The following is a 27,068-nucleotide window of genomic DNA, read 5'->3' on the forward strand; positions in this document are numbered from 1 at the left end:
ACATCGTTGGACTGTGTGTTCATCAGTATTTCATCTGGACACAATGGTGTGCTTCGGAACTTTTTCTCTATAATGCGTCGAAACATGTTGATAGTCTAAAACCATTTATATTAGGGATGTAGATAAAACAATGATGAATTTTAAACACAGCCTAAATGTCTCATCTATTTAGCCCATTCCAACCTCAATAAGTGTTTGTGAACAAAGGAAGGACCACCCTAGGACCAAAGTTGAAAAAGCTGTAAAACGTCTACACAATTAGCATTGTTGCACAATACAAACACTATTCAATGAACTGCAAAAATAGCAGGTCACACAGTAATCGAAATTCATATATTTATGTGATTATGTCTGTCAGTTTTGAAAATGTCACAATAAACTAGTAGGAATAATCATAAAAAAGACAATTTACAAACTTCAAGCCTTCTAGGCAGTTTCTAAAGCAAAATAGACAGACTGTGAGCAACAATACATTTGTAAGAATAACAGCTAACAGAAAGTGGTGCACCTAGACAAAACAGCACTAAAAGCTAAACCTTCATAGGGTACTTAATCTAAATACCTCTAGGGGACGCGCTCTTTGAAGACCTTACCTGTGACCTGGCAAACTTGCTGCTATCATCGCCGTGAGGGGAACGGCCCTGCTGCTGGGGAAATCTGTGCTTGTCACTTCCCGAGGCCACACCGTGAGGGAGGAGAACTACATTACCCAGAGGCCCTGCTGCTGGGCGCCCGGCTGTGAGGAGATCAGCCTGCGCCCAGCCTGTTTAAAACCCACACAGGCTCAACGCGGCGCGGGACGCGCTCTTTGAAGACCTTACCTGTGACCTGGCAAACTTGCTGCTGCTATCGCCGTGAGGGGAACGGCCCTGCTGCTGGGGAAATCTGTGCTTGTCACTTCCCGAGGCCACACCGTGAGGGAGGAGAACTACATTACCCAGAGGCCCTGCTGCTGGGCGCCCGGCTGTGAGGAGATCAGCCTGCGCCCAGCCTGTTTAAAACCCACACAGGCTCAACGCGGCGCGGGACGCGCGCGGGCGACGCCCGGGCGAAGCCCGGGCGAAGGGCGGGCCCGTCCTTGCCCGTCAGAGCCCGGAGGAGTCTGGTCTGGGCCACACCTCCGACAATTGAAAGCAGCCATCGATCGCTGCGCAGGTGAGCGCCACCCGCCCCCATTGTTATTCTATTCTATTCTGACATTGTTACTCCCCTGTAATACTGTTGTATAGCCACTTTGAAAACCATGGGGAAGCGCACTAACGCTACGGTTACGAAATCAACTACTACTTGTATTGAAAATATGTTGGAAAGGGCAGTTAGCATCGTAAGTAATGAAATTGAACTTACGGAGAGGCGGCTATCTCTCGGTCTTGGACAATCTGCTCCACTTATTGCACCACTTACCGGATTCACTGACGAGACTTGTGACCTATCCGCTAACAATTCCATAGCCCCTGCTTCAGTTTCTGAAGCGGCATGTGACATTATAACATCAGATTCACCTGTACCAAACCCTGATGCTAGAAACGTACCGACATCTACTATGGGGGCCAAACGCAAAAGGAAAGTCGGAGAGATTGCAAGCGTGAAGAGAAAACAACCTAGCCGACCCTGCTCTACACGCTCGACCCTAACCTCATGGTTTCACCCATCCACTAATCAAATATCTGAGGACATTTCTCTGGTTGATATGATCTCCCGTACGGTTGGAACACAAACAGACAATAGTCGCCCTTTTTCCACTACTGACAATGATTTTGTAAACAGAGTAATTGATACTAGTTATCTAGTAACTGTTATTACAGATCATATTAAGCCAGTTCTCGATAATTTCCTCTCCTCTTTACAAGACCGTATTAACGGCCTGCTGCTTGTTCAATTTCCTAATCCGGTACCACAGCCTCCGAACGTGGTACCTCAAGCAGTTGCCTATACATGTGACCGTGCCGATATTGGCGGGCGAAATGCTAATATTCTCTCAAATAGTAAATGTATTCCCCAGCCAAATACTGAAGTGACACCCAATCCAATTCCGGGACCTAGTAATTGCGTGACTTGTAATAAGATTCGCACCTGTCTTGATGTGAGAAATATTAGGGATGCCAATAGCCCTTTGGACCGTGTTATTGAAATTTCAGATGGTAATGTATCAAATAACAAGTCACACACCATAAATGTACCCATAAACCAAATAAATAAAATCATACAAGAGGCCGATACTAACCCAAAGCCAACAACTAATCTTGTGGGCAACAAGGAGGTGTTAAACCTGCCCCCTGAGGCATGCCCATACGTCGTAATTTTAGCAGGTGTTCCCCCCTTAAGAGAAGATCAGTTTGAGTCCTGGGAGCAACTACGCTGCAAGTGCGTGGATTGGCTTACCAAACATAAGAGATTCAGGCCCTCATTGATCGGGAACATAATTATGGTACGACGAGTAGGCTGGTTGGGGACTTCACCCAAAGATATCGATGGTGACTGCATTATCATCAATTTTCGACGACAATCAGTGGCTAAAACTATTTTGACACCCCAGATGGAACAGATGGGTCAAGATACTAATATCTGGGCCCTACCTTTAGGTTATTTCTATAAACCTGTATTTGAAGTGCCACCCCGTAATATACATGATTACACTACAACTTATAACAGATTTACCCCGTTGTCGGGCTTGGACTGTCAAGATTGACTGCGTACTCAGTCAGTGAATGCTCCAAGAACTAACGCTACAATCCTAGTACCAACCCAAGATAGTCCCCATGCTCCCATATTGGATATATTAGACACCAGGGAAAATAATCAGACACTTAAAATCTTAAGTTGGAATATAGCTGGTTTGTCATCCAAGCTAAATTTAGTGGATTGGCAAGCATTAATTAATCAGCAGGATGTTGTTATGTTCCAGGAGACTTGGGCAACCCAGGATTTGTATATGGAGGGGTTTGAATGTTTTAATATCTTGTCCCCCATCCCCACATCAGGCAGACCTGCTGGAGGTCTGTCAATTTGGATTAATATTAAGGCAGGTGGTCGTTTCAGAATTATACCTACGAACAGCGACAAATTTCATGCAGTTCTTTATACTAGGGGAGTTTCAATTTATTTGATAAATTTTTACAATGATGATTTTAAAACTGTGCCCAATATGAACTTTTCATCTCTGTTTAATTTTGTTTTACAATTACAATCTAGTACGTGCGATGACCAAATTATGGGTATATGTTTGGGCGGTGATTTTAATGTTAAGATTCACAAAGACATTTTTTCTGCTATCCGACTTGACACACGAGTTCCTCTGAGTCAACGAGGGGAACAACTAGTGAATCTTTTAAGTTCCCATAATTTCCGGAATGTTATGCAGATTGCCGATCCCTCCCCCCCTGACAGTAGCGCAATTCCTACCTATAGAAGCAGAGGCTCCACTTCTATTATTGACTATATATTTGTAACCGCCTCTTTAGAAAGTTATGTGTTAAAGGCAGAGGTGATACAAACTATGCAAAGCGACCATAATCCGATTAGTACTACTCTAAGCTTTTCACGTCGCCCTGCGCATGATTTTGCGCTCGGTGCACGAGATCTGGTGGCATCAAATGACAAACTCAGAGTAGTTTGGCGCAATATTGACAACAACACTTTATTTGAAAAAATGATTAAACACCACTCAAATCTGGTGGACATTTGTTTAACGCCCTGCCTTTATAATATAAAGGTAGTTAACGCCTTTTCAGGGCTATGCTCTGGCATTAAAAATATACTGTCTAAACCAATAAGGGAGCCGAATTATGAGCTTGGTTGGTTTAATGCTGAATGCTCTGCGGCTAATAGAGCATTAAGAAAGGCCCTTGTAAGCAAACCCAGAGTGGCGTCCGCTATATCATCACTCAGGGCAAACTATAAAAAAGTTATAAAACGCAGAAAGGAAGAGCTTACTAATAACAACTGGGCAAATCTTGTGCAGGCTAATGTGTTAAAAAACAGCAAGAATTTTTGGAAGGCAGTTAAGGATATGAAATCTATGGGTAATATCCCCACACCAATTGCATGTAACATTATGAGTGAATCTTGGGAAGATCATTTTAGTAAGATTTATGCTGCCCCAATTTCCAATAATCCCAAAAAAGAATACATATACACTGGTGGGATATTGATTGAACTATATGAGGTCGAAGAAGCAATAACTCAAAGCCTGGGGGGCAAAGCCCCCGGACCAGACGGTCTCCCTATCGACCTTATTAAAAGTAAACCTGATTTTTGGGCGCCACTTCTTACGAATGTTTTTAACAATCTCACCAACTCATCTATCCCAGACACTTGGTCAGTTAGCACTATTGTCCCAATTTTTAAGAAAGGAGACCGATCCAACCCGAGCTGTTATAGGCCAATCTCATTGATTGATAACACCCTAAAAATCCTGGGACGGGTGTTATTTAACAGAATTAATTCATGGGCTGAGGATAACAAGATCCTGCATCGGTCTCAATTGGGTTTTAGGAGTAGGGTCGGCACTGTTGAACAATGCCTGAATCTTCACCTGATTGTCAGTAAATACACCGTAGCTAAGAAAACACCAATGTATCTGGCATTCATGGACCTTACCTCAGCCTTTGATTTTGTAAACAGATCCCAGCTGTGGAAAACCCTTTTAATTCTCGGCCTTGACGACTCATTAGTCTCCTTTTTAGCATATATACACAGAGACCTGAAAGCCAGGGTTCGCATTGGAAGGAACGGTGAGGTCTCTAAGCCAATTGAAATTGGTAGGGGGGTCAGACAGGGCTGTGTCTTGGCCCCCCTCCTATTCATTTTATACATCAATGACCTATCTAAATCTCTACTGCCCCTAACTGAGGACGTCCCTAGCATCGACGGGAATAAAATCCCCGCGCTGCTTTATGCAGATGATGCTGTGCTAATGGGGCGTACCCCTAATGCCCTGAGAGCTTTGGTCAACGGTTTTGTGGAATTTATGGCAACATTAGATCTGTGTACTAATTTTAAGAAATCATTTTTAATGTCATGTGGGACTAAGAAGTATTTTAACCTTTCTATTGTATCTAACTCTACCAGATTGTCTAGCACCAGCACTTTTCCGTATCTGGGCCAGGTCTTTGCATCTAACGGTTTGTGGAATGATCACATTGCCCATTGCAATAGGAAATTTATTAATTCTATTAATACAATTCTCAGGCTACCCAAACCCAAAAACATAGAGGTAGTGCCTGCTATTGTCAAAATTTACAGACAACAATGCATTCCAACCGTTACGTACGGCGCAGAGGTATGGGGGAACACTGCCAGCTCACCTATCCAACGAGAAGAGAACAGGTTTTGTCGCAAAATATTGGGTGCCCCATTTTCCTCATCTACATATGCTTGTCACGGCGAGCTTCACTTATCCTATATAGAGGATTTTATTAAGGCACGCCCGACATTATTCTGGCTTAGGATTTGGAAAAACCCGGCCGCACAACTGACTAGGGAAATTATCCTGGATTGTTTAAAATGTGACAGAGGGCTGGTCATATCATGGTTGGCCGGAGTCCACAAAAGCTTAATTAGCCTGAATTTGGAACATCTTTTTATAAACCCTTTAGCCCACAACCCCCCAAGCATGAAAACTGTGGAAAAACTACTCTATGCATCGTATAAAGAAACTAGGCTAGCAGCTGAACGTAATAAAACCTCAGTTGCTAGATATATGCGAATAGAGCATGTATCCACAGTAATGCCTACATATCTCTTAAAACCTGTTGGCTGTTGGGAACGGGGTCTATTCTTCAGGCTAAGGACCGACACCATGAAATACTTACTGTCTTTTCCAACTGGCTATTCTCTGAACCTTGATCACACCCCCTGTCCATGTACCCACAATCTGAAACAATCAATGTTACATTTCTCATTCTTTTGTTCCTTCTATTTACCGCTCACGAAAAAATTTCTGATTCCGTACTTTAAATCCCGATGCGTAACTGATTATAAAATAGCCTATGAGTTGATGCTTGCAATTGATAATGATGAATTATGTTTCCGAGTTGGATCCTTTTTAAAAATGGCTGTACGTTTTCGTAATTCTATGATTTCGGACTAATTTCTTCTATGTCCAACTGTAAATAATGTTTTTTAACTGCACTTTTATGGATATGTTGTTTTTATCCGAATAAAGTTCATATTGATTGATTGATTGAAATACCTCTAGTTACAGTGTACACAGTGGAAAGTTTATTCCCCCTGCCATTAAGGTTCACAGCAAATGTCTCCCTAGCAGGTTTACTGGACTAGAATCACAAACAACAAATTGATGGTTTTCCTCTAATGAGCCTAATTTTACAGGAAAGTCCTCTGAAACTGGGTTTGTAATCTGTTCATTTCAAACTAATACTTATGATTCTGAATAAAGACAATTTACTAGACTTGAAATACTTCTACCTTTACACTTACTCTTAATTCTTATTATTGAGGAATTAAAATGTCCCGAAAAGATTCAACTGTAGGCTGGGTTCCAGTAACAACATTTGAAAAGGCACCTCCAGATTTAAAAGACAGTGAGCCCTGAAGTGTGGGATTTCACCAAGATCACAACATTTCAAGTTCCATTTCACCTTCATGCCCTGGTTTATCTGACCAAACCAATAGAGCTTGCAAAATCGCTGAGAGTTCATCAAAGACAGCCCATGTGCTTTTATTGTGGTTCCACTTTTGAGCTTGCTGTGTACCAGATGGCCTGGCACTGCAGTTGTGCGCATTGTTACAGGCCTATTGATGTCTTCCTTCTCAGACACAGAGACAAAGCTGCAGGGTGGTCCCTCATAATGTGCAATAAACACACGAGTCCAATCGTTTCTATTTAAGAGGCACTTAAATATTGCTAAAAGGGCAGAGGGCTCTTCTTTCGCTCGTCATTTACAAAGTAGCGTTATGTCTGCTGTATTTGTTCTTTCTGTTTTGAAGATCTAACAAGGGCACACAGAGCGTTCACGTTAGAAAATTCCAATTTGAATGCAATTTATTGCCCTGCGAATCCAAACTACCAACTTTTAATGCAATTTCTTGAAACTTTAATGCATTTTTTCAAGTTGAATAAATGGCTGCTTTTAATGCACGTGGTTCCAATGTGAATTATAACTAGCTAATTCCAATGCAATGTCTTTCAACGTGAATCCTAACTACCTAGTTTTAATGCAAGCTTTCATTCTAAATCTATTATATGTTCACTATTTCAGTGGGCGGTGCCACAATTTCACTCATATGGTTTAAACCCATGTAGTTCTGATTTGCAGTATGTTTGTCCGTCCTTACATTCGTATTGTTCATCTCTGTATGCTGTTCCACACATCCAATTCGTACCAGCTGCATAAGGGCAGTTTTATCATCTACTGGACTATTCAGTTAACAGTTTATTAATTATGCTTTATTCGCGGATGAAGTAAATTGCATATTATTTGTCATATTGCTTTCTACTGTGTCCACTCTCAGGTTACACCCAGCTGTGAACGGTGAAATAAACAGGTTTTCCTGTCTTAAATGTGACAGTAGGTCAAAAACCACAAATACGGAGTCTTACATCTATATATGTGTACACATTGTTTTCATCTGAGTCCAGTGTCATCATCCATCCAAGAACGCAGAGTGCTGCGTACATACGTGCTTTGCAGGGGTTAGCGTCTACAGGTTGGGTTTTTTGTTAGCGTTCATACAGTGATGGCATTCGACCTCATTACTAAGCCATAGATAGTAAAGGCGTGCTCTAAATTTAGTAGGTGCTGGTTTAACAAGCCACGAATAACAAGCTCCTTTCAGGATATCCATAAAGAATACGTGAGGCCAATGTATATATAATGAAAAAACAAGGAGACTGTTATCATGTTTGTTGGTCATTGTGTAGCCCAAACTGGATTTTACTATTTGGTGGCACAACAAGCCCTTCCCATTTTTATTTTTATACTCAAGTTGGAAACCACCAATTGCTCTCGTTTAACAAATGAATCACTCCTCAGCAATCGTTTTCAATTTGATTATGTTGATCAACCTGTTTTTTTAATTTTCTTCATTCCCAATTATTTTGAGTTATTATCGATTTATTTGTGTACTCCATTTGTTCAATGGAGATTTGTGTACCGCTGTGTGCACAAGCCTCTGGCATGAGCCTTAGGGCGACATGTAAAAAAGGTTTTAGCTGTCGCAAACTAAGAATCGGGCTGTTTGCGGCCGATAAATAGCCTTTTGACATGTACTTACACTATTTTACGAGTTGGTAACCTATTACCAAATTGCAAAACAGGGTTAGCGAATCGGTATTAGGACGGGGGTGTTAAGGGTGTCCCTTCTTGATAGTGAGTTGCAGGCGAATGTATGGATATTTTCCTAAACAAAATGCGGTCGCAAAACATTCGCAGTTTACCACCATCCTCAAGTTAGTGGTAACCCATTCACAAAGGGGAAGGGGTCCCCAAAGGACTTCTTCCCCTTTGCAAATGTGGACACAAACATTTTTTAAGAGCAGTCAGTGGTCCCACGGACCACTACCTACAATTAAAAAAATGAAAAGAAACTTTTCATTTTTGTTTTTTAAATGCATCCCATTTTCCATTAACGGGCTGAATTACAAAAAAAAGACTTCATTGAAAAAGCAGTCCATAAGATGCTGGTCTGCAGCAGGCCCCCATCCCTGTGATTATGGCCATCCCGAATGGGTCACAAATTGCGACCTGCCTCATTAATATTGATGAGGCCGGTTCATTTGCGACCCACTGGGCATCACAAACAATGTCAAACACACTGTTGTATGTCGCATTTTGTGACTTCTTAATTGCAAGTCGCAAAGAGTCACAGTTAGGAACTCACAAAATTCAGCGATCGTACATGTCCCTGGTGCTATGCAAAAAAAAAATCATATCTCAAAATGTCTAACACTCTGGCACAATGTCTTTTGGGGTTTTTGTTTTATACAAAAACTCATAGTCCAATACCCATTCAACAACATCCTGCTCCTTGGCAGTTTTGGAAGCAAGCGAAAAAGATGGTCTTTTTTATCAGCAATTGCACTTTTATTGTAGTTGCAGACGTGTTCTTTTGTAGTCCAGTTCTCAAATTAGGATTCTGTACTACCTTTTCATTCATTTATGATCTGTGCTTGGCCTCTCAACGTTGTCCCTCTTGATTTGATGTCAGATCATACAGTGTTCTTACACATACAAGCCTGGGCATCTAAGCCAGGAAGGCTCAGTGACCTGAACAGTTGTTTCTGACATACGCAGTAATCTGCAGACCACGAGCCTGAATCCCAGCTAAGCCAAGATAGCATTCCACTCATCTGAGGTTTGTGATCTGAGTTCCACTCCAATTTCAGTAAGCCGGACTCAGCCTTTCATCCATCTCAGGTTGGTATATTAAGTACCATGAAATTGGGTAATAGCAACACCTATTATTTACACTGCCTAAAAACTGCGGACATGGAGTGTGAAGCACTAAATCAAAAACAATTATTATTAGTAGTACATAAAGGCAGGCAGTGTTTGCCGCCAAATCTGGAGGTGAACTAAAATAATAATGTATTTTAATTTATGCGTACCTCATCAGAACATTATCTGACCGGTAAGGAAATTGAAAATAATAAGAGTCTTGTGTTTCATGGTTCTCGGTGAGCTACCTTGAATGGAAAACACTTAGACGATAAAAGGCCTATGGCAGGTACAGTGCCTCTAGATATTGTTCTTTTTCAGCTCATGCTGACTCCAGTCTTCAAGAGAAACTACCCTTTTATTATAGGCCCAATCTAAAAACAGATTTCAGATACCCCTAGACCACATTCAGCAGGAGCATGGTGTAGCTCGGAGGTAGAAACAATTTATTTTGAGTTGATTATTTATTTTGTGTTGCCTGTACACATAATTTTTGATATACGAAATCTAAGATTGTTACATTTATGGGCCTGTTATAGAAGCATTACCAACAGCAATCGGTCTGGCATTGGCTTCCAGCCTTTTGTCTTTGCCAATGCTGGTTTTGTCATAGTTTTGGAAACCTTTACTGTTGTGGTAGATGCCGGGTCCTCATCAAAGCAAAACAAATGGCTAATAGTATAAATATTTGTTTTTATTCTCCCAAAAAAGGAGGCATTATCATAGTAGTGCCTAGCACTGAAGGAAACTACACTGAGTGTGAATGTGCTCCTTGTGAAAGAGCAGAAAGCTGTCACTCACAGAAGTTAGCCAACGGCTGAAGTGGGATGCCCCATTGCCCCATGCTATATGTTGTAGTGGGAGGAAGAAAAATGTAAATGCTAAAATAACAGACCAATGGAAGAAGACGGCTAACTACAGGTCTCTGTAAGTTAGTTTATTACATATATAAATTTAGCAAAAAATCAAAATGTCTTGGCTAACATCGGACCTAAAAAGTTCAAGACAATCGATTGGTTCACAAACTTTTCCTACATCTACTGAAAAGTCCATCAGAAATTTCACTGTGTACTCAAACACAAAACCGGCTTGTCACTCAAACTATTACTGCCCTTTCCAGTGTTGCTGTCTGAACTGTAACTCTGATCACTGTTTATATACTGTTCGAAACACCAGAAAACACATTTTATTGGGACTACTGATTGTCTTTCGTCCTCACAGGTGTGTGCTCAAACAGCTCCTATGCAGGCGTGAAAACATTCTATGCGATGAGGTTATTTTTATTGTGATACATTATACACCAGCGAGCGGATGACAACGCCATTTTGGGTGTGACATGAAGTGAGGCGGTTTTAAATAAGTGCAAGTGCAGCATTCGTGTGCATTGGTTCAGGATTTAATTTAGCTAATCTCAAAATTGTCTCTTTTAGTTACCCTTCCTATCTGGGAAAGTTAATCAATGATTAGGGGTCAATGGTTCGACTTTGCACTCAGATTGTAGGTAGCTTCTTCTGTTCTGTGGCATTTCCTCCTGCCATGAGGGTACACTGTGAACAGCAGCTGTTCCCCATACTCCTGTTAAAATACATGGTAGCCATTCAGCTATCAGTCATGGGAGCATAAACCAATCACAGGCTTTTCAGTAGTTAATATGTATCTCTTCCGGGTGAGGGGGAGGCACAAATGTGGTAGTTAATCTTCTACAGTGTCAAAGGTCCTGGAGTCGAAAGCAAGACATTGAAGGGAAGTGATGCAAAGAATGACAAACCGATCATGACCGTACTCATAAGTTTAAATAAAGTGGACTGCATGATGTCTTTTTAACCCTTTCAGTTACATGTCAACAACGAAGGTCGGTTGGAGCGGGAGTTGTGTTTTTTTTCTTAGTTACTGCTCCGATAGGATTGGTAGACTCGAAGAAAAGCCAGTGGAATTAGCAAATGGGAAATGCTTTCCTGAAATTCATCTTCTCAACTATGAAATTAACCCGGTTATAAACCCTTGCCTGCTGTTCAGGTAAACAGCCAAGTAATTGTTAATAACGACCTTGATTCCGGCAATACCTTTCGGGCAATTACCTTTTGTTATAAATATGAATGAGTGTCAATCCGGAGGAACATTTCCTATTACCCCTCCCCCACTTATGTTAAAGTATACCAGCCTATATACACATCTTCCACGGGTCAATCGGTAAAGCAGGCCTTCTGGGAAAACTGACTTTGTAAAATTTCAGATCTTAGAATGACTTTCCGAACATTTGAAATGAAAGGAAGCGGGGTCATTGCAGTTGAGTGAAAATGTGCCCTGTCTACCAGACATTGTATCAATGTAGCTTCTAGAAGTTTCCTTTAAGTCATCCCATGAAGTGCTATTTTTCACAAACAACGTCATTAATGACATCACTGGTGAAATTGCAACACCATCCCCAATACGCCCCTTCAAGATGTAGCACATATGCCCGTGTATGATCCCAACAAGGAGATCCCCAGTGCAGGGCTTGCGGTATCCGTAGCCATCCCAATACTGATCCGCCACGTCAATTGCATCTAGGAAAGTGCACCAAAATACAGTCCATTTGAAAAAATGCTTTTATAGTCATCATTTTACTGGCAGATAAAAAAAAAAAAAAAAAAAAAAAGAGAGACAAGCGGGAACTATAGCACTTGACCATGCAACCTACATCTGAGGCAAATTATTGAGTGTAATTTCTGTTGAAAATTGATAATATATTATTTTAGTCAGCTTCAGAGGGCTTTAACGGTTGCTAAATGCCTTCTTCCCCACTTACAGGCCTAATCCACAGGACAAGGCCAATAGCAGGGAGAGAGCATTTCACAACCAGTACAATCTGAAGCAGAAGGGCTATAATGCGCTTAGCACATTCTACCCACCGAGGGTCGAATATTCGAAAATAAACAGGAAGCAGAAAGACAAGCATTGTATTTTTAGACTAAAATGTTTATTCTGACCATAATTGGCCCTTAGACACTCCATTGTCTAATGGAGCTCTCAACATTCCGGTGCTCTAATTACGCATTATTGCACATAACAGCCAAATTATATTTTCAGTTTTTATTGGGTCCCTACATACTCAAAATGTTATTTAAGAAATGGTCAGTAAAAGAGGAGAGAATGTGAAGTATACGTTTATGAAATGTCCATGGCCTTGAAGGAGTCACACAACAACAAAAAAAATTGCAAGTCACGATTATCATCAATTAGAATACTCTAAAAAAATACAGGAATATAAAACACTACAGAGTGTAGCTTTCCATCTCTGCAGATTATCATTGAAATGTACACAAATAAGTCAGCATCATATGCTTAATTTGTGCTGGTGGTTGTCAGGGGTGAGCATAAGCACTTGCTTTTGGGTAAGTGGGGCTTATTTTCATTGTCAGATTTTGATCCAGAACTGCAAACAGCAAGGGAGAAATGTGAGAAGGGAAGATGAAAAAAAGGAAAAAAAGTGACAAAGAGACAACTGGAATGAAAAACAACCTGCAAGAGTTAGATAAAGAGAGGGAGTGTAGGTTGGTGAAAGAAAAAGGCATTAGGTGGAATCAAGACTAAACCATATGGGATTCAGCAACACTAACATTCGGCAGCACCTGTGGTTGTCGTCCAAGAAAAACGTTTGACTCTGAACTAAATAAAATGTTATCCAAGTATTCTATTGGGTTGATGTTTGTATGTCGTCCTTAAAAGGAAATATGTCATGGATTATTCCCTCAGCCTTCCATTATTATTGTTATTTTCAGAAGAAAAAAAATCCTGTCACTTGTACCATTATTCGAACATTCCTTATTTGAAGATCAGCTTGAAGAATACATTCAGAGTTTTTATTAAACATGGACATCTAAGTAGAAGTTGTTAACTAGTTCTTGGAAAAATTAACTTAGGTCTTTTAGATTCGATTTTTATACTCATACAAGAACAAGGAAAGTAAAACATCTTTCAAATCAAATTTGTACTTGTGCTTAGAGGACCTCTTTATAACAAATTCACTACAGGATATAAAAGGGGCAGAGTGGAAGGTTGCTTAGATTGCCATTCATAAACTCGTTACCTATAACAAAAAAAGAGGCAGACTTTGCATATGTTGACAGTCCTCTATGCACACAATGGTTCCACTAAAGGTTAATCATTTGCAACAAAAAAGCCTGGGAAGTATCTGCATTTGGCCTCTACATAACACGTTTTCGGAAAGACTGCGGTAAAGAGCCATAAGACATACCTGTTGGTCCATTGCTATGCCACACACAATATGCATCAAAGAAAGATCCAAAGAATCCACTTTGTGGCCTCCTCGCCCTGTGATGCTGGCGTAGCTGAAAGGCCATCACTGTCCATAGCATCATTAGAATCATGCACTATACGTATTACCCCTTTACATGGTTTGGGGGCAACTGGCTTTGCTACACAGTAGAGTATTGCTAAGTCAGCAACATCTAAACACACATATGTATGAGAGGAAGACCACGGTTTACAGGACTTTCTGGGCACCAACCATTCAGAAATGTCATTAGACCCAGTAAAAGAGATGCTCATGAACAGGATCACATTTATTGTCTCCGTACGAGCCCTAACAACAGCCGCACACCTTAGAAGGTCATGCTTAGCCTTTAGGCAGCACCCAAAAAACAACAATCTTACACCATTCAAACCAAGACCACACGAGTCAATTAGGAGCGGTCCGTGTTAGCGGCCGGCCCTCAGGGCTTGCCCTCTGGTGCCTCTGGAAGTGACCTAGCGCAGGAATCATAAGTAAATTGGACACAAAGAGCTAGGTTTACTTTCTGGCTGTCGATGGGATGAAGGTGGGAAAATGGATCAATCTGGTTTATGTCCTCAAGGCCAGAGGGTATATTCAGTCAATTCTACTACCCAGCACGACGGTGAATTGACATCCATGCCCAGAAGAGATGTTACAGTGGTGGCGCGCATAGGGCTCATGGCTGATACCACCTGTGGCTGGCTTGAAATAAGATGACTGTATCGGTTAATAAGGATAGCCATAGACCTTACACTATATGTCGCAGTGGGAATGCGTCTTTGCTAAGCAAATACTATCATGTAAATTGGGATTTTAACAGTGGCTTATTTCCACAGGTCATGACATTTCGTAGCGTCAATAAAAGGGGGTTATTATCATCGATATGTGGAATGGGTGAGAATCCCGTGCACGCAGACAATGGAATACCAAACTTGGAAATAGAGTAAAGAACGGTTTTTTTAAACTCAAACTAGTGGCCTTGGTGGCCAAGATGTTGATTTCTACGACTGCTATTGCACATGACAAAAAAAATCGAGTAGCTGAACACGAATGTAAATATATAAAACACACAACAGTGTGCCATGTAGTACTGACTAACTACGGGACTCACCATCCCCTCTTCCCTATGACATTATGGCAAAGCATGTGCCAATCAGACTCAACTCACAATTTTTTTTTTTTACACGTACCATCTCCTTTCAGGATGCCCCGAAATACAAATAAAACAAGCATTGGCATAGCCAATAGGTCTCGCCTTTGGGACCTTATAAGTGTTTAGCCATGCAACAGTTGCATAACTAAATACTTATAAGGTCACAAAAGCGAGACCCATTAGCTATGCCAAGCGGCCGTGAAAAGGAAAGTGATCGCGATCACGATCAAACATCAAAGCGGCCTTGCGGCCGTAAAAGTGAAAGTGATCGCGGTAAAACGCTGCGCGTGCTCCCGCACACATGCACTGTAGCTCTAGGCAGGCCTGGTAGCACTTTTTGGAGCCCTCTCAATAAGTCTCGCCAGACCAGCGCATGCGCTGGGTCAGGCGAGACCTAAAAATGCTCTCTAGGGTGCTCTGCACTTTCCAATAGACCTAGAACCTGTGCTATGAAAGGTGGATAACAATGAATTACACGCAATCCAGGCAAACTTTTGAAGTTAGATAATGTCCCAAACACATGGTGACTCCATAAACATAAAACCTGCATAAAAATCTGCCACAATCTACAAAAAACAGCACTTCTTCTAAAACAAGAAAGGATAACGTTTGCTAAAATGTTGGAGAACATCACTCTTTCCACATGTGCACGTAAAAATAAACAATAAAATCAATCACAAAAAACATACATCATATTCTCAAAATCATTGCGCGCGAGTCATGGGGCTTCTGAGATAAAAATGTAATTCTGAAAATCCATAACAACTGAGGTTTGATAAGCTCTTTTTGAAGGTCTTGATGCTCTTGAAATGTGTCAAAAACAAATAGCCTTCTAGACGCCGAGGAGTGGGAATTCTGCAACATCCTTGTTTCTAGAAGACCCTGTTCAGAGTCAGGCTGATCTTTAGATTTTGGGGTCTTACATATGGGGTAACTCTTGCTGCAAGCCATGCTACACTTGCACTTTGAGTGCAACTGACCAAAGGCAAGAAAACTACTTTTTGATCGTGTAGCGCCTGATACCGTTACGGGGAATTATAGAATGATACGCTAGGAGAGAAGAAAATGTCTGCATGGCTCAGAAAGCTGTTCCACACTGTCCTTGTTTGGGGATTTGTTTTCTTGGCCTGGCCTAGCATAGCCTGAATCTTGCCCGTACATGGATTCTGGGAGTCTACTTTAGGTCATGGATATTTGAACCATATTTAATGCAACAATCTTCTATATGGTATTCACATTGCTCCGCTCTAAAGGGCCGCAACATCCCTGGGTAAACTGCAAAAATCCACAACCTGATAGTTCCACCCCTGCACAGTAACATTACCTCATATGCTCCTGCCATTTTGAGTGGTGCTAGACACACCTGGCAACCAAGATTTATTAACTTTGAATGCCTCGTTTTAGTAAAAGCTAAACCACATAGCTTGTCCGGTCGCTCTCATTCCTTGCTTGCCTGTCCAGAAAGGCCTCATCCAGGAAGTTGTACTCAGTCTTAATTGGAGGGGAGATTACAAGTCTGACGAACTCTTTGAATCGGATGGTCCTCATTTCCAGGAGGTGCTCAAAAAGAAGGATTGAGTCTTGTACCATCAAATCAGTAGTTACACGTCACATGGATTAGGAGGTAGTCCCTGCAGCAGGCCTAATATCACTCTTCTTTATACTTTACATCCTCAAGTCTGGATTTATAGTCTGGAAAATAGGTCACAGTGCTTAATTTGTATTAAAAAAAAATACGTTCCAGGGCCCTCGTCAGGTGGTCACAGCAGCTTGCAACAGACTTAGCCCCTGCCAACGCTGCCAATGACAGTACCAACACAACTACTAACAATCAAACTCCTACAAGTGTGACAATTCAGACTATTTCAGGCTCCAAACGCTATAAGAATGGCTTGGGCGTCAGATATTAGCCCTTTTTAATGAACAATGAATTAGAAAACAACAGTTGTTATGCTCATATCTAAATTACACAAACAGTGCCACGATGTGGCAGACTGTCATAAGTGCCAGTGTAGGTAATTAAGTGCTGGTGCAGAGCATTGGAACCCTACGGCTCAAATTACACTGATTTAATCTGAGTGGCTAAAAATGTATTTTTCCAGCAAATGCCTTAGCAGGGAAACTATGACCCCAAGATCGACACCCTGCTCACTCTGAGTAGCAACGAAAATTAGGAACATATTACTGTAGGATCTGAGTTCTATATGTACTAACATATTTTCTCAAAGACACAGAATGGGAGAAACCCTTTGATACATCAGGCCCCGTATTACTTTCTCATGTGTGAGAAAGTGGCGAATCACTTCCTTGATGTGGAGTGGGACTTTTTCGTCAATTTCTTTAGGGATTTTCTAGCAATCAACATTGAGTCAAGGTGTCTACATTAGTTTATTCGGGTTCTAGTTTATTCTTTTCTCTCTCCCTCCGCGCATCTCTGAGGTTTCTGGTGGATGTATTCCTTATTCAGAAAATTCAACAAAGTATGTGTTACTTCATCTGGTAAATACTAATATACTGAAGTGTGATATAAATACCTCCTGTTACAAGTTAACACTCACAATAGGGGGAATTACACGCTTATGTAAGTGCTTACCACACCAATTGCCACATGTATCAGAGTTTTTACCCATGTTTTATCCCAGTGAATTTCATGAGGTTACACCTGCCTAAATTTAGAGAGGAACATTATCGAGGGTGCAATAAATAGTCATAATTATGCTTCCGCCTGTTTGTGTAGGGATCAGAATTTAGCCCTCTGCTCCTAATCAGATTCATAGAAAGGAGTCGCCAATGTTGATAAAGCCCAGCATGGGAAGGAATTTCACCCAGTGGCAGTGAAGCAATGAGACATAAGTAATTAAGATAAGGTGTGGCCATTTCTTTAATGGTCAAGCCCATATTATTAATATGGAGGTCTTTGCTTGAATGACTAACATATATGTGTGGTTGGAAAGAACAGGTATATTCCCTTTTTTAGGATTTAATTAAGCTTACTTCCATCTTACCCTTCTATGTTACCCTAAAGCATGAAATTATTTTAGGACACATTGCAATGTAATACATTACAAATGTACATTGCCAAAAACCTGCAACTATAATTAAAATAATCTTTCGGAGAAAGAGAGAGAGAGTGAGTCTGTGAGTGAGTGGGTGAGTGTGTGTGCGCTTTGTGAGGCTGGATTGAATCTTTTTTTATAGGCCTGAATTTGGTTTCTGGTCGGGTGGATCTTTTACAAACGCCATTGATTAATGGTTGAACATAAAGGGCCGCGTCACAGTGATATCTATTAACGAGGGGTGCCAATTAGCAGCGCTCTTGGGGAACAACAACTGGCCAGAACAAATGGCTCTCTGAGAATCCAGCTCTTTAGCGCTGGTAAATGTGGCGGACTTGGCACCGAAAGGTGATGTTGCTCTGGAGCGCTCTTCCCAGGATACTTCTGCCCAAGGAAGGAAAGGACAGTAATCCTTGCGGGAGCTAGAGGACACCACAGAACCAGCAGCTGGGATGAAACCTGACATGAGCCTGTGCCCTGCAAGTGCATAAGAATGGATATGGAATAAACGCTTATTATTTGTTCACTTGCTTATGTGCTTTTATTATCCAAAAACAGTTGTCTAGAAAGCATTGTCCATCAATCCCGTCGTTTTGACATTCTTCTAGTTGTCTACCCAGGAATAGGCTAGATACATCATCAGCGTCCATGGCCCCAAGTCCAAATATCATGTGACAGGAAGAGGGAGTCTGTAGTCAGCACAGGGGCATAGGATCATTAGTGCAACAGATGCAACAGCGCTCTGGGGTTCCTAGTGATATCAGGGATGCACTGAACCCCCATTATAGCGGTCTTATTTCTATCCCAACTGGGTACAATGCACAGCTACTTTCCTTGCAGTAGGGTCCACGCCACACTTACTACATCACTGCCTTTGAATTATGTTAAAGTATTAGTATGCAGCAGTATTTCCACCAAGAGTTTCATTATCCAAAAACTGATGTGGTGTTTTTTATTCAACCTCACAATATTGTTTTCAACTTTAACTTTTCAGAACTTATGGGAAAGATCCCTTTGGTGTCCATGCCCTGTGATGGCAAATCAAAAACTGGCGAGCATAGCCGCTGTCCGTGCAGCAGAAGCAACTGCACCAGAGCCCAGGGGGGTAAGGGCACACGCACCCCAATCATGACACTTTTTATACAAATTTTGGGAATGGGAGGCCCATTTTTTATAAGCATAAACCGATCCGGGGAAGCCAGTGTTCCCATCCAGAGGTGACCTGGCAAGGCAGTTCCAGCTATACAGTTTCTATTTGAGCATGACAGTATCTGATTTGCATATGGCTGATCTCTGTGCAGAGGAGCACAGTGGCCCCAAAACAAAAGACGGACTAGCCTCCGAATAATTACCAAAGGCTGAGATTAATTCAAGCATTCCACCCATCACTTCATACGTATTTCTCTGCACCATAATCCAAGTCACACGGCTGTCTCGCTGCCAAAACAACAGCTGGGTTTGAAACCGAGCAATTAAGTAACCCTAGATTTATAGCTGCCGGGTCCACTCTTGCTGCAAATATCCTGAATTACAACTGATTGCCCGAGTGCAGACGACATGCTCGCAGCCTCCGCCGCGAGTTAATACAATGGCGAGGCGCTCTATCACAAACATAAAATCAATGCGCGCTGCGACGCAGCCAAACTCCGGGCTCGTCGCGCGCAGGCATTTCTGAGGGTGAACAATCCTGAGAAAGGGCCGGGCAATGCGGGGCAGGCGGGGGAATGCATTGAAAAGAGACGGGGTCGTTAATGCGGAACAAATTACCATTGAGCGTAAATAGGAAGCACAACAATTGGTGGCACAGAGGACAACGAGACACCCTGAGACAGAAGTGCATTAAAATTCAAAAAAAGAGGCAACGTCAAGCCATGAAAAGAAACAATCATGCTGGGTTGTGTCTTCATGTACTAGTACCCCCTGCTGGTAGCAATTTAGAACTGCTGCTCCAGCGAGACCAGTTTAATTAGTAATAAACGTTGTTCGTCTTCCTGTTGTATATGTTGTCACCAATCAAAACAGACAATCTTGACATAAAAAGTAAACGCTTCCAGGCCAAGGACCCAGACAGAAGGGCTGGGCCTGGAAGTGGATGCCTTGTCACTCCTAACACACACCCTGGGATGTGTCTAAACGCCATCTGTTTTCTAGGGAGTGAGAGCACGGTCACTGTGACAATGCACGACCAATTTATGCAGCAAGCCTGACTAAATTATGCAACAAGAAAGGCACATTATGCTACATAGTGCAGCACATTATTTAGCATTATCATCTCACTGTGTTGACCGTTTGACAAATAAGTGTCTGAGCGAACTTGGTACCACATCAATCCATATCAACATGGAAAACGCTACCGCTGCAGGATCGCATAATTCCAGTGGCCTGGAGTATGGCCTGCGAGAATACAGAATGTACCATGTCTCGAATTAAATAGGCAGGAAGCCGACTCTTTGGTGGGCTCTCTGCTCCTGTGCGTCTGGTCCACCACACAGGTCTGTCTCAGCTCTGCCACTGGCACGAGCACCGCAGTGTACCTGCACCTCACTCAACCTATGGGCATGCGCATTGTCAACTGTCGGTCACAATTCTCAAATGTGTCATTTTATCTCCAAACAAATCTACACAGTTTTCAGTTCCCCCGCTGGGCCGCTGTGCTAGCCACCTCTTTTCTCCCATTTCCCAAAAGCAAAAACTAGAGCCCGCATTTGACCCTTTATAAGATCCAGTCTCAAACTATGAAGTCCTCTTCTGAATTATGTCACTGCACTCGGTGACGTAGCAGGCCATTTGCCATAATGCAAACAAGAAACATTAACAGTCCTGGAAGTCCCTTGACGGCTAGTTAAAGGCAACCAACATCAGGGCCGGACTGGCCGTAGCGGGCACCGGGCAATCCCCCGGTGCGCCGCACGGGTGGGGGCTGGTTTTGGGCCCCTGAGGGACGTTTTTAGTTACAGGGCCGTTTTTGCAGCATAGCTGCAAAGTCGGCCCTGTAACAAAATCGGCCAAAAAACGGCCCTGGCAAAGAGCTCGGCAGCACCCCCAAGCCCCGGAGGTGAGGTGAGGGGGCCGGCCGAGCACTTTGCCAGGTCCGGTTTTTGTACCCAGTCCGGCCCTGACCAACATGAGGGTGCAGTGGGTCCGTCATTCCCCCCTCGGTGCCAATGCACCTGCTGTTTTACTGATAGCTACGCCACTGGAGTGACTGACGTCACGTGACCTGGACCCGGATTTGTCAGCCCCGCCCCCTTGAACATTCCGCGCCTTCACTGGGTTCTGTCTCCAATGGCGCGAAAGCTCAGCAGGTTCGGCGGCTCTTTTTGGGACGTGTAGACTAACTGCGGGTCACATGTTCACATCAGGAAAAATCTATTAGGCCTTTTATCCCTTTGAATAAAATCCCTGTGTTCATTTGGAGATCATATAATCCCGTTTTCAATAATTGAAAAAGTTTATTGAAACTGGGACACTTGCCCAATTAAGCACTATATTACCCATCTATTCCAATTATTATTCTTAAACGTATCTTGCCAGGCGACTCCAAACTGATCACAATTAGCAGGAAGTCTATGCTGAGGTAGAAACGTTCATTTAGTTTAAACTCTGTTCTCAAATTATCCGAAAAGACCAACAACGTGAGTCACGCGCCCGCCCCACTTTTATTTATTCGTCACATTTATATAATGCAAGCCGCACAGAAGGTACAGTGAAGCAGTTGCACACTTAAAATGACATCTATTAAAAGAGGTTGGGGGAGGGGTGCTCACTTTCTCCAAGTGCTTCAAACTTTGGCCGCAGCTCATGATGCGTCTGCCTAAAATCACACAGTTGCCAGGGCTTTGAGCATTCTGTCCTCGACCCTTCATTTAAGGACAGCGGGGAGATTCGGGGAAGGCGAGGCCCTCGTTTCATGCTGCCCCCAGGCTTCTGCCGCTAATCCCTGTTATTTAGATTGAATTGCCTCTGGTTTTATGTGAGGAGTCGAGGGGCTCTGAGGAGCCCTTTTAAATCGCTCATGAAGGGAGGTGGCCGCCTATCGAGCGACGTGCAAGCACTAGGCGCTTCTAGCTGCATGCGGTATCGGTGGCGTTTCAGACACGCGCGCGTGTTTTTCTAAGAGAGAGATTGTCCCCTGGTATACAAGAAAGCTTATTTTACACAGGAGGCGCCTTTTGTACCCCATGTGATCTAGATGTGGCGAGACGAAAGGATGCACCTGGGCAAAAATCGGTCTACAGCTCCGAGGCGCATATCAAGAAACACCGGCCTTCCAAGTGTTTCGGCAGCTTTTTTAGGGGGAGTGTCACACAAGCTGTGGCTACCTCCCCTGTCGTCTCCACGGATTATAAACGCTGTCGGTAACAGGTGTTACTATTAGCCCATTTAACGCCCTCAATACACCGACCTCGAAAGGATGAAGACCGAGCCAGCCTAGCTAGGAAACTAACTTGTGACCCGCAAGTCACTTCACCGATCTATCCTGCTAGCAAGTGGGTGACCCTGGCCTACAAAAACCGCCCCTCGCACTTTTCACTTTCTATTACAAACAAGGGTTGTCTCAAGTAGCAGTGGCCAGCTGTCACGACACAGCACCTGAACCACAGCGTTCTTCTCCAAGCACAGCTATATAGGCACAGCAGACGCTCACCACACGTCCGCGTTGTACTTATGCTAGGTGGCTACCACTGTGTGTGGAGACACTCCTGCACGCTCCCAGGTTACCCAGGTAAGGCACCGCAGTGGCCCTACCTTGGTGCCAGGGCCGGCTTTAGGGCTGTGCGACTGATGCAGCCGCACTGGGCGCCGACCTGTGGAGGGGGTGCCGACCTCAAGGGGGGGAGGGGGGGGGGCTGTGTTTAACAATAACTGATGATTGGAGAGATGAGGGGTACTTTTGCCCAGTGGCAGTGAGAAAATCCGAGGAGGTGGTCATGAGGCGTGGGGGGGGCACCAAAAATAATTGTCGCACCGGGTGCCACCAGCGCTAAAGTCGGCCCTGCTTGGCGCTATATCTCATTTTGGACCGCGGGTAGTGGGGTGCTCCTCGCCATATCCACGCGCGCCTGGCACACTCTTTGAGCCTCAGTGCCATCCCCGGTCCAGGTTTCATCCCTGCATTAATACCCCCCCCTTCTCTACCCTTCTATGTGCGAGTTCAACAAACGGGTTAGACTGTTACAGGAGCCGTGGTGAGTCTGTATTAGCAGGTGTGCGATCACACGCGCAAGGGCAATACTGCGTCACACTGGCTCACATCGACGTAGCATATAAGGGGCCAGGATGTTTCAACAAAGATACATACCCCACAGCTGAGGGAACTGGAACGACGGATGCCCGAGTTTGTATTTCTTCCACTTGGTTTTTAAAGTGGCAGCACCGTGCTGCAGGGCTGCCGCCCGCCAGGGCAGGCTGTGGTAGTATATGTAAAATAAATCGCATGTCAGGGAAACCACTTATGCACTTAGCAACAGGATCACACCTCCCATACCATAAGAATATATGAGTGAATTTACAGTGCTTGTATCCCAAAGCGCTGCGTGGCTGGTTTTACAATCAACCCACCCACGGGGGCGCCTGCCAAGGCCTCAGAAGGATGAAGAGCAGAGTGAACTAAATGCGTTTTGAAACCGTGGTTTTAGATAGCACACAGATCAATAAGGCGCATGCATTAATCTACGGATCCACAGGAACTCATCCAAATGACTATAACATATCAGAACATGTGTGTTACACAGCACGATATCACCCCAACGGACCTCTTGGCGCCATTTATATCAGATGAGTCTTAGAATAAACACGCATGTGAAATAACTCCCTTTGCGCTAAATAGCCGCACTGCCTTTATACAATTGAGTACTGCTTTAAAACTTAGTTTACTAAATATCTGTTCAACTGAGACCGCTTTTACACATTCCTGTTAAAATAACCGCATATTAAAGCCACCCCGAGGACACAGAGCAGTGGTCCTTGGGCAAGGAGGAAGACCCCACACTGCACCGGCCACCCACCATAAAGCGCCCGACAGCAGCGCCCTTTCACGCCCATGTCGATTTATGTGGCTTCCGTGCGCTATGCAAGACGAAGCACGCCTGCCTTTATGACTCCCGGCAGCAGCTTCAATATATCACTCACAGTAGATAACACCGCGTGTCTCGGAATACAGCGAGCGCTTCCCATGGCTACACAGACACCTGCCGGCCGCCCTGTGCGACACGTTCTCAGGTGTACATGCCAGTGGCTAAGCCTCCCAAAGTAAACAAAAAAACGAGAAAAACAGCATTGCAGCGAGCGGCAGCCGAGCCCCCCTCCCCTCATCATTCACCAACTGTGAGGAAGAAACACTGACATGAAACGCGCCTGGCGGAGGAGAGAGGGCACGCGCCTGTGATGTGGTGGCGGCGGTGGGTTTGTAGGGCGCTCCACTGACGGGCACGGAAGTTGGATTGCACACAACTGCGCCCGGTGCTTAATGTGTAAAACAACAAGGGCTGTCGTCAGGAGGCCCCTGCAGTTTGCACCACACATTCTCCCTGCCATGCTGCCAATGATAGTAACAGCACAACTACTAACCATCACACTCCTACAAGTGGGACAGTTCGGACTACTTCAGGCATCCAAAGCCATAAGAATGGCTTGGGTTGCTGGCAATTGTCATTTTTAAGGTATATTGAAATAGTAATTTCCTGTTTTTATGGCCATCTCGAAACTAGCCACACAGCGCCACCTTGTGGCAGACTGTTTCAAGCGCCGGTGTTCACAATAAGTGCAGGTGCCGGGCACCGGGAAACCACCGGCTAAAATTAAGCACTGACTGCGCCCAGGCACTTCGCACCGGACAGTGCCAAGAGCTACTCCGACGACTCTAAGCAGACAGTGGCATAACGCAATATGATGCCACCCCAGGAATGAAGAGGGGCCCCCCGAGTATTCCATATTTGAAAGTCAAATATATTCGTAGTCTATTGGCTGAATGCGCCCCCCACCCCCCGGGAAAGTTAGGGGCCCACCCACTTGCGCCACAGGAGATTGCCTCACGCCCGTCAGCAGACAGTAGCGACCGTTACATACGCACTTCGTGACACACAGATCTGACTTGTGAAACTGGTGAACATGACGATGGTGATGGCTTCCCTGTTCGCTGTCCAGCCTCACTCTCTTGGCAAATGGAATGCTATAAACACTCGCCTAGCATCCTCCCTCCCCAAAAAGTTTGCCCCCATTGACTTCAATGGCTCACACTTCATCTCCATAGTTGTGAGAACAGAACAGGTAGAGGGACGTGAAGAATTATAGCACCCCCGGATTTGAACATGTACAAATGGAGGCTCCCTCCAAAAAATAATCGCCAACCAAGAAACAGCAGGCAAGTGGCCATTACCCACAACCAGCAACATAATAAATACATCGGTCACTTTAACTTGTATAGCGACACCTCAGTATCCCATCACATGGAGACAAATTGACCAAGTCCATTTTTTAATTGTAAACAAACGTCGCAGGCGCACCACCCGGGCACTCTCCAAACACATGCATGTTTATAAGTACCTTTTAAAAGTGTAGCATACACGCCCCCTTAACTCCAATGTGAGCGGTACTCCTACACTTTTTAGTTTTTGTGCGCTATGGGTTCCTCTAGACAAACTGCCTCTAACCATACATTGCCCCGTTTTAAAAAGACCCAGGCTGCATCCGTGGATGGGCACCAGGGTCGGTCTTCTCACCCACTGCTGTACCTGGAAGTGCTTGATGTACGTGGAGATGCGGGTGAGGTGCAGGCTTAGGCAGCGGGACGTGCAGCGGGCTCTGCATATGCCTGCACTGGAGAAGGACTCGTCCTGTTGCTGCTGCTGGTGCTTGTGCCTCCCGGGGCTCAGCAGAGCACGGCTGCGGGGCACCCCGCTAATCCAGAGTATGCAGACAGCCAGGAGAAGCGCGCCGGGCTCCTTCAATGAGAGCATGGCGAGCGAGAGCGATCCTACCAGACAACACTCCCGTCAGAAACTACACACAACCAACTTGCAGACAGTCATTCAACTCTGAATCCCCATCAGCTGCAAGCACTCCCCCTGCAACCACTTCGGGGCCGGCAGGGGGCGGGGCGTCCTTCCTCTGTGGGCGGAAACAACCTTGAGTGACAGGGAGCAGAGGCAGCCAAGCAATGAAGACGACGCGGGTGCAAGTACCATCCGCTGTCTCACTGCCCGACGTGGGGGATATCGTACCCATGGGCGGGGCGGACTTTGTGTGACAGGGGCTGCAGCGTGCCTGGCAGCGGACAGGTCGTGTGTGTGCTAGGACGGCCGCACAGGGAGCGAGCAGGGCGGTGGAGCCACTGTGCATCACCTCAGGCGCCTGTGCGCGCTGCTCCTATGGGTCGGCTGCCGGTGCTCTTGGCCGTAGGCTCACTCGTCTATGTACTGTGCAGAGTGCACAGACGCCCGTCTACCATAGTCTGCGAGCTCCAGACTCCAGTGGAGAACGACTTCGGAAAGTTTTCCCATAAACTAGATGCGCTCCACGTAGTGGAACTCACACTGGAAAATTGGGACTGGTCACGCAGTGCTTTAAATGGGCCGGTACTCACCGGTACTGAGAACCGGCACTTCTTAAATTTACCGAGCCGAGTACCGGCACTTCTCCATTGTCAAGGAGAGTACCGGTACTCAGGGTCGGATAAATACGGTGGGCACTGGACTGGTGCCCAAGTGCCAGCTGCGTGCCGTTTTTTGGTAGCATGTTGAGGTAGCATGTTGGCCGTTGCCGTATGTATTATTCGAGTGTGGCAAGCTGCCCGATGGGGCCTGAACGGCCTATTGGAGGCCTGCCGCAGGGGCAAGAGGGCCTCTGCTCCCTTTCTACCCAGATGGAGGCTCTCCTTGTCCTCACCACCCTCCTGCCAGGCATCAATGCTGGGACTGTGGAGGAACACAGGTACAAAGGGCCTTTTTCACCTCTTGGCCTCCCACTGGAGTCTGACTGACTTTCTTATGACTCACTTGCCCCTGCGATTCCACTCCACCCGCCTGCTGGGACATTGAGTCCATGATAGGCGGGGATGAGGTGGTGGAGATGGCTTAAGCAGCCTCCCTGGTGCCCAGGTGAGGTGGGAGGAGACCAAATGACCTTTCCATTGGAGGCCAGTATTGTTCTTTCCCCTGATCTCAACCCTGCTGGAATCTGCA

At 44.5% G+C, this 27,068-nt stretch overlaps 1 protein-coding gene across 2 annotated transcripts in view; it reads right to left on the minus strand.

The window, feature by feature from the left end:
- ANOS1 (anosmin 1) overlaps window positions 1-26,190 on the minus strand; it is a 420,145-nt gene extending 393,955 nt beyond the window's left edge. For both annotated transcript variants that reach the window (XM_085622286.1, XM_085622285.1), the window contains exon 1: window positions 25,620-26,190. In XM_085622286.1, the coding sequence (XP_085478412.1) occupies window positions 25,620-25,844 (225 nt within the window). In that variant the 5' untranslated portion in view covers window positions 25,845-26,190. The remainder of the gene's footprint in view (window positions 1-25,619) is intronic.
- Window positions 26,191-27,068: the final 878 nt, after the last annotated feature.

This window comes from Triturus cristatus, chromosome 8, assembly GCF_964204655.1.
Source record: "Triturus cristatus chromosome 8, aTriCri1.1, whole genome shotgun sequence".
In the NCBI taxonomy this organism is placed as follows: Eukaryota; Metazoa; Chordata; class Amphibia; order Caudata; family Salamandridae; genus Triturus; species Triturus cristatus.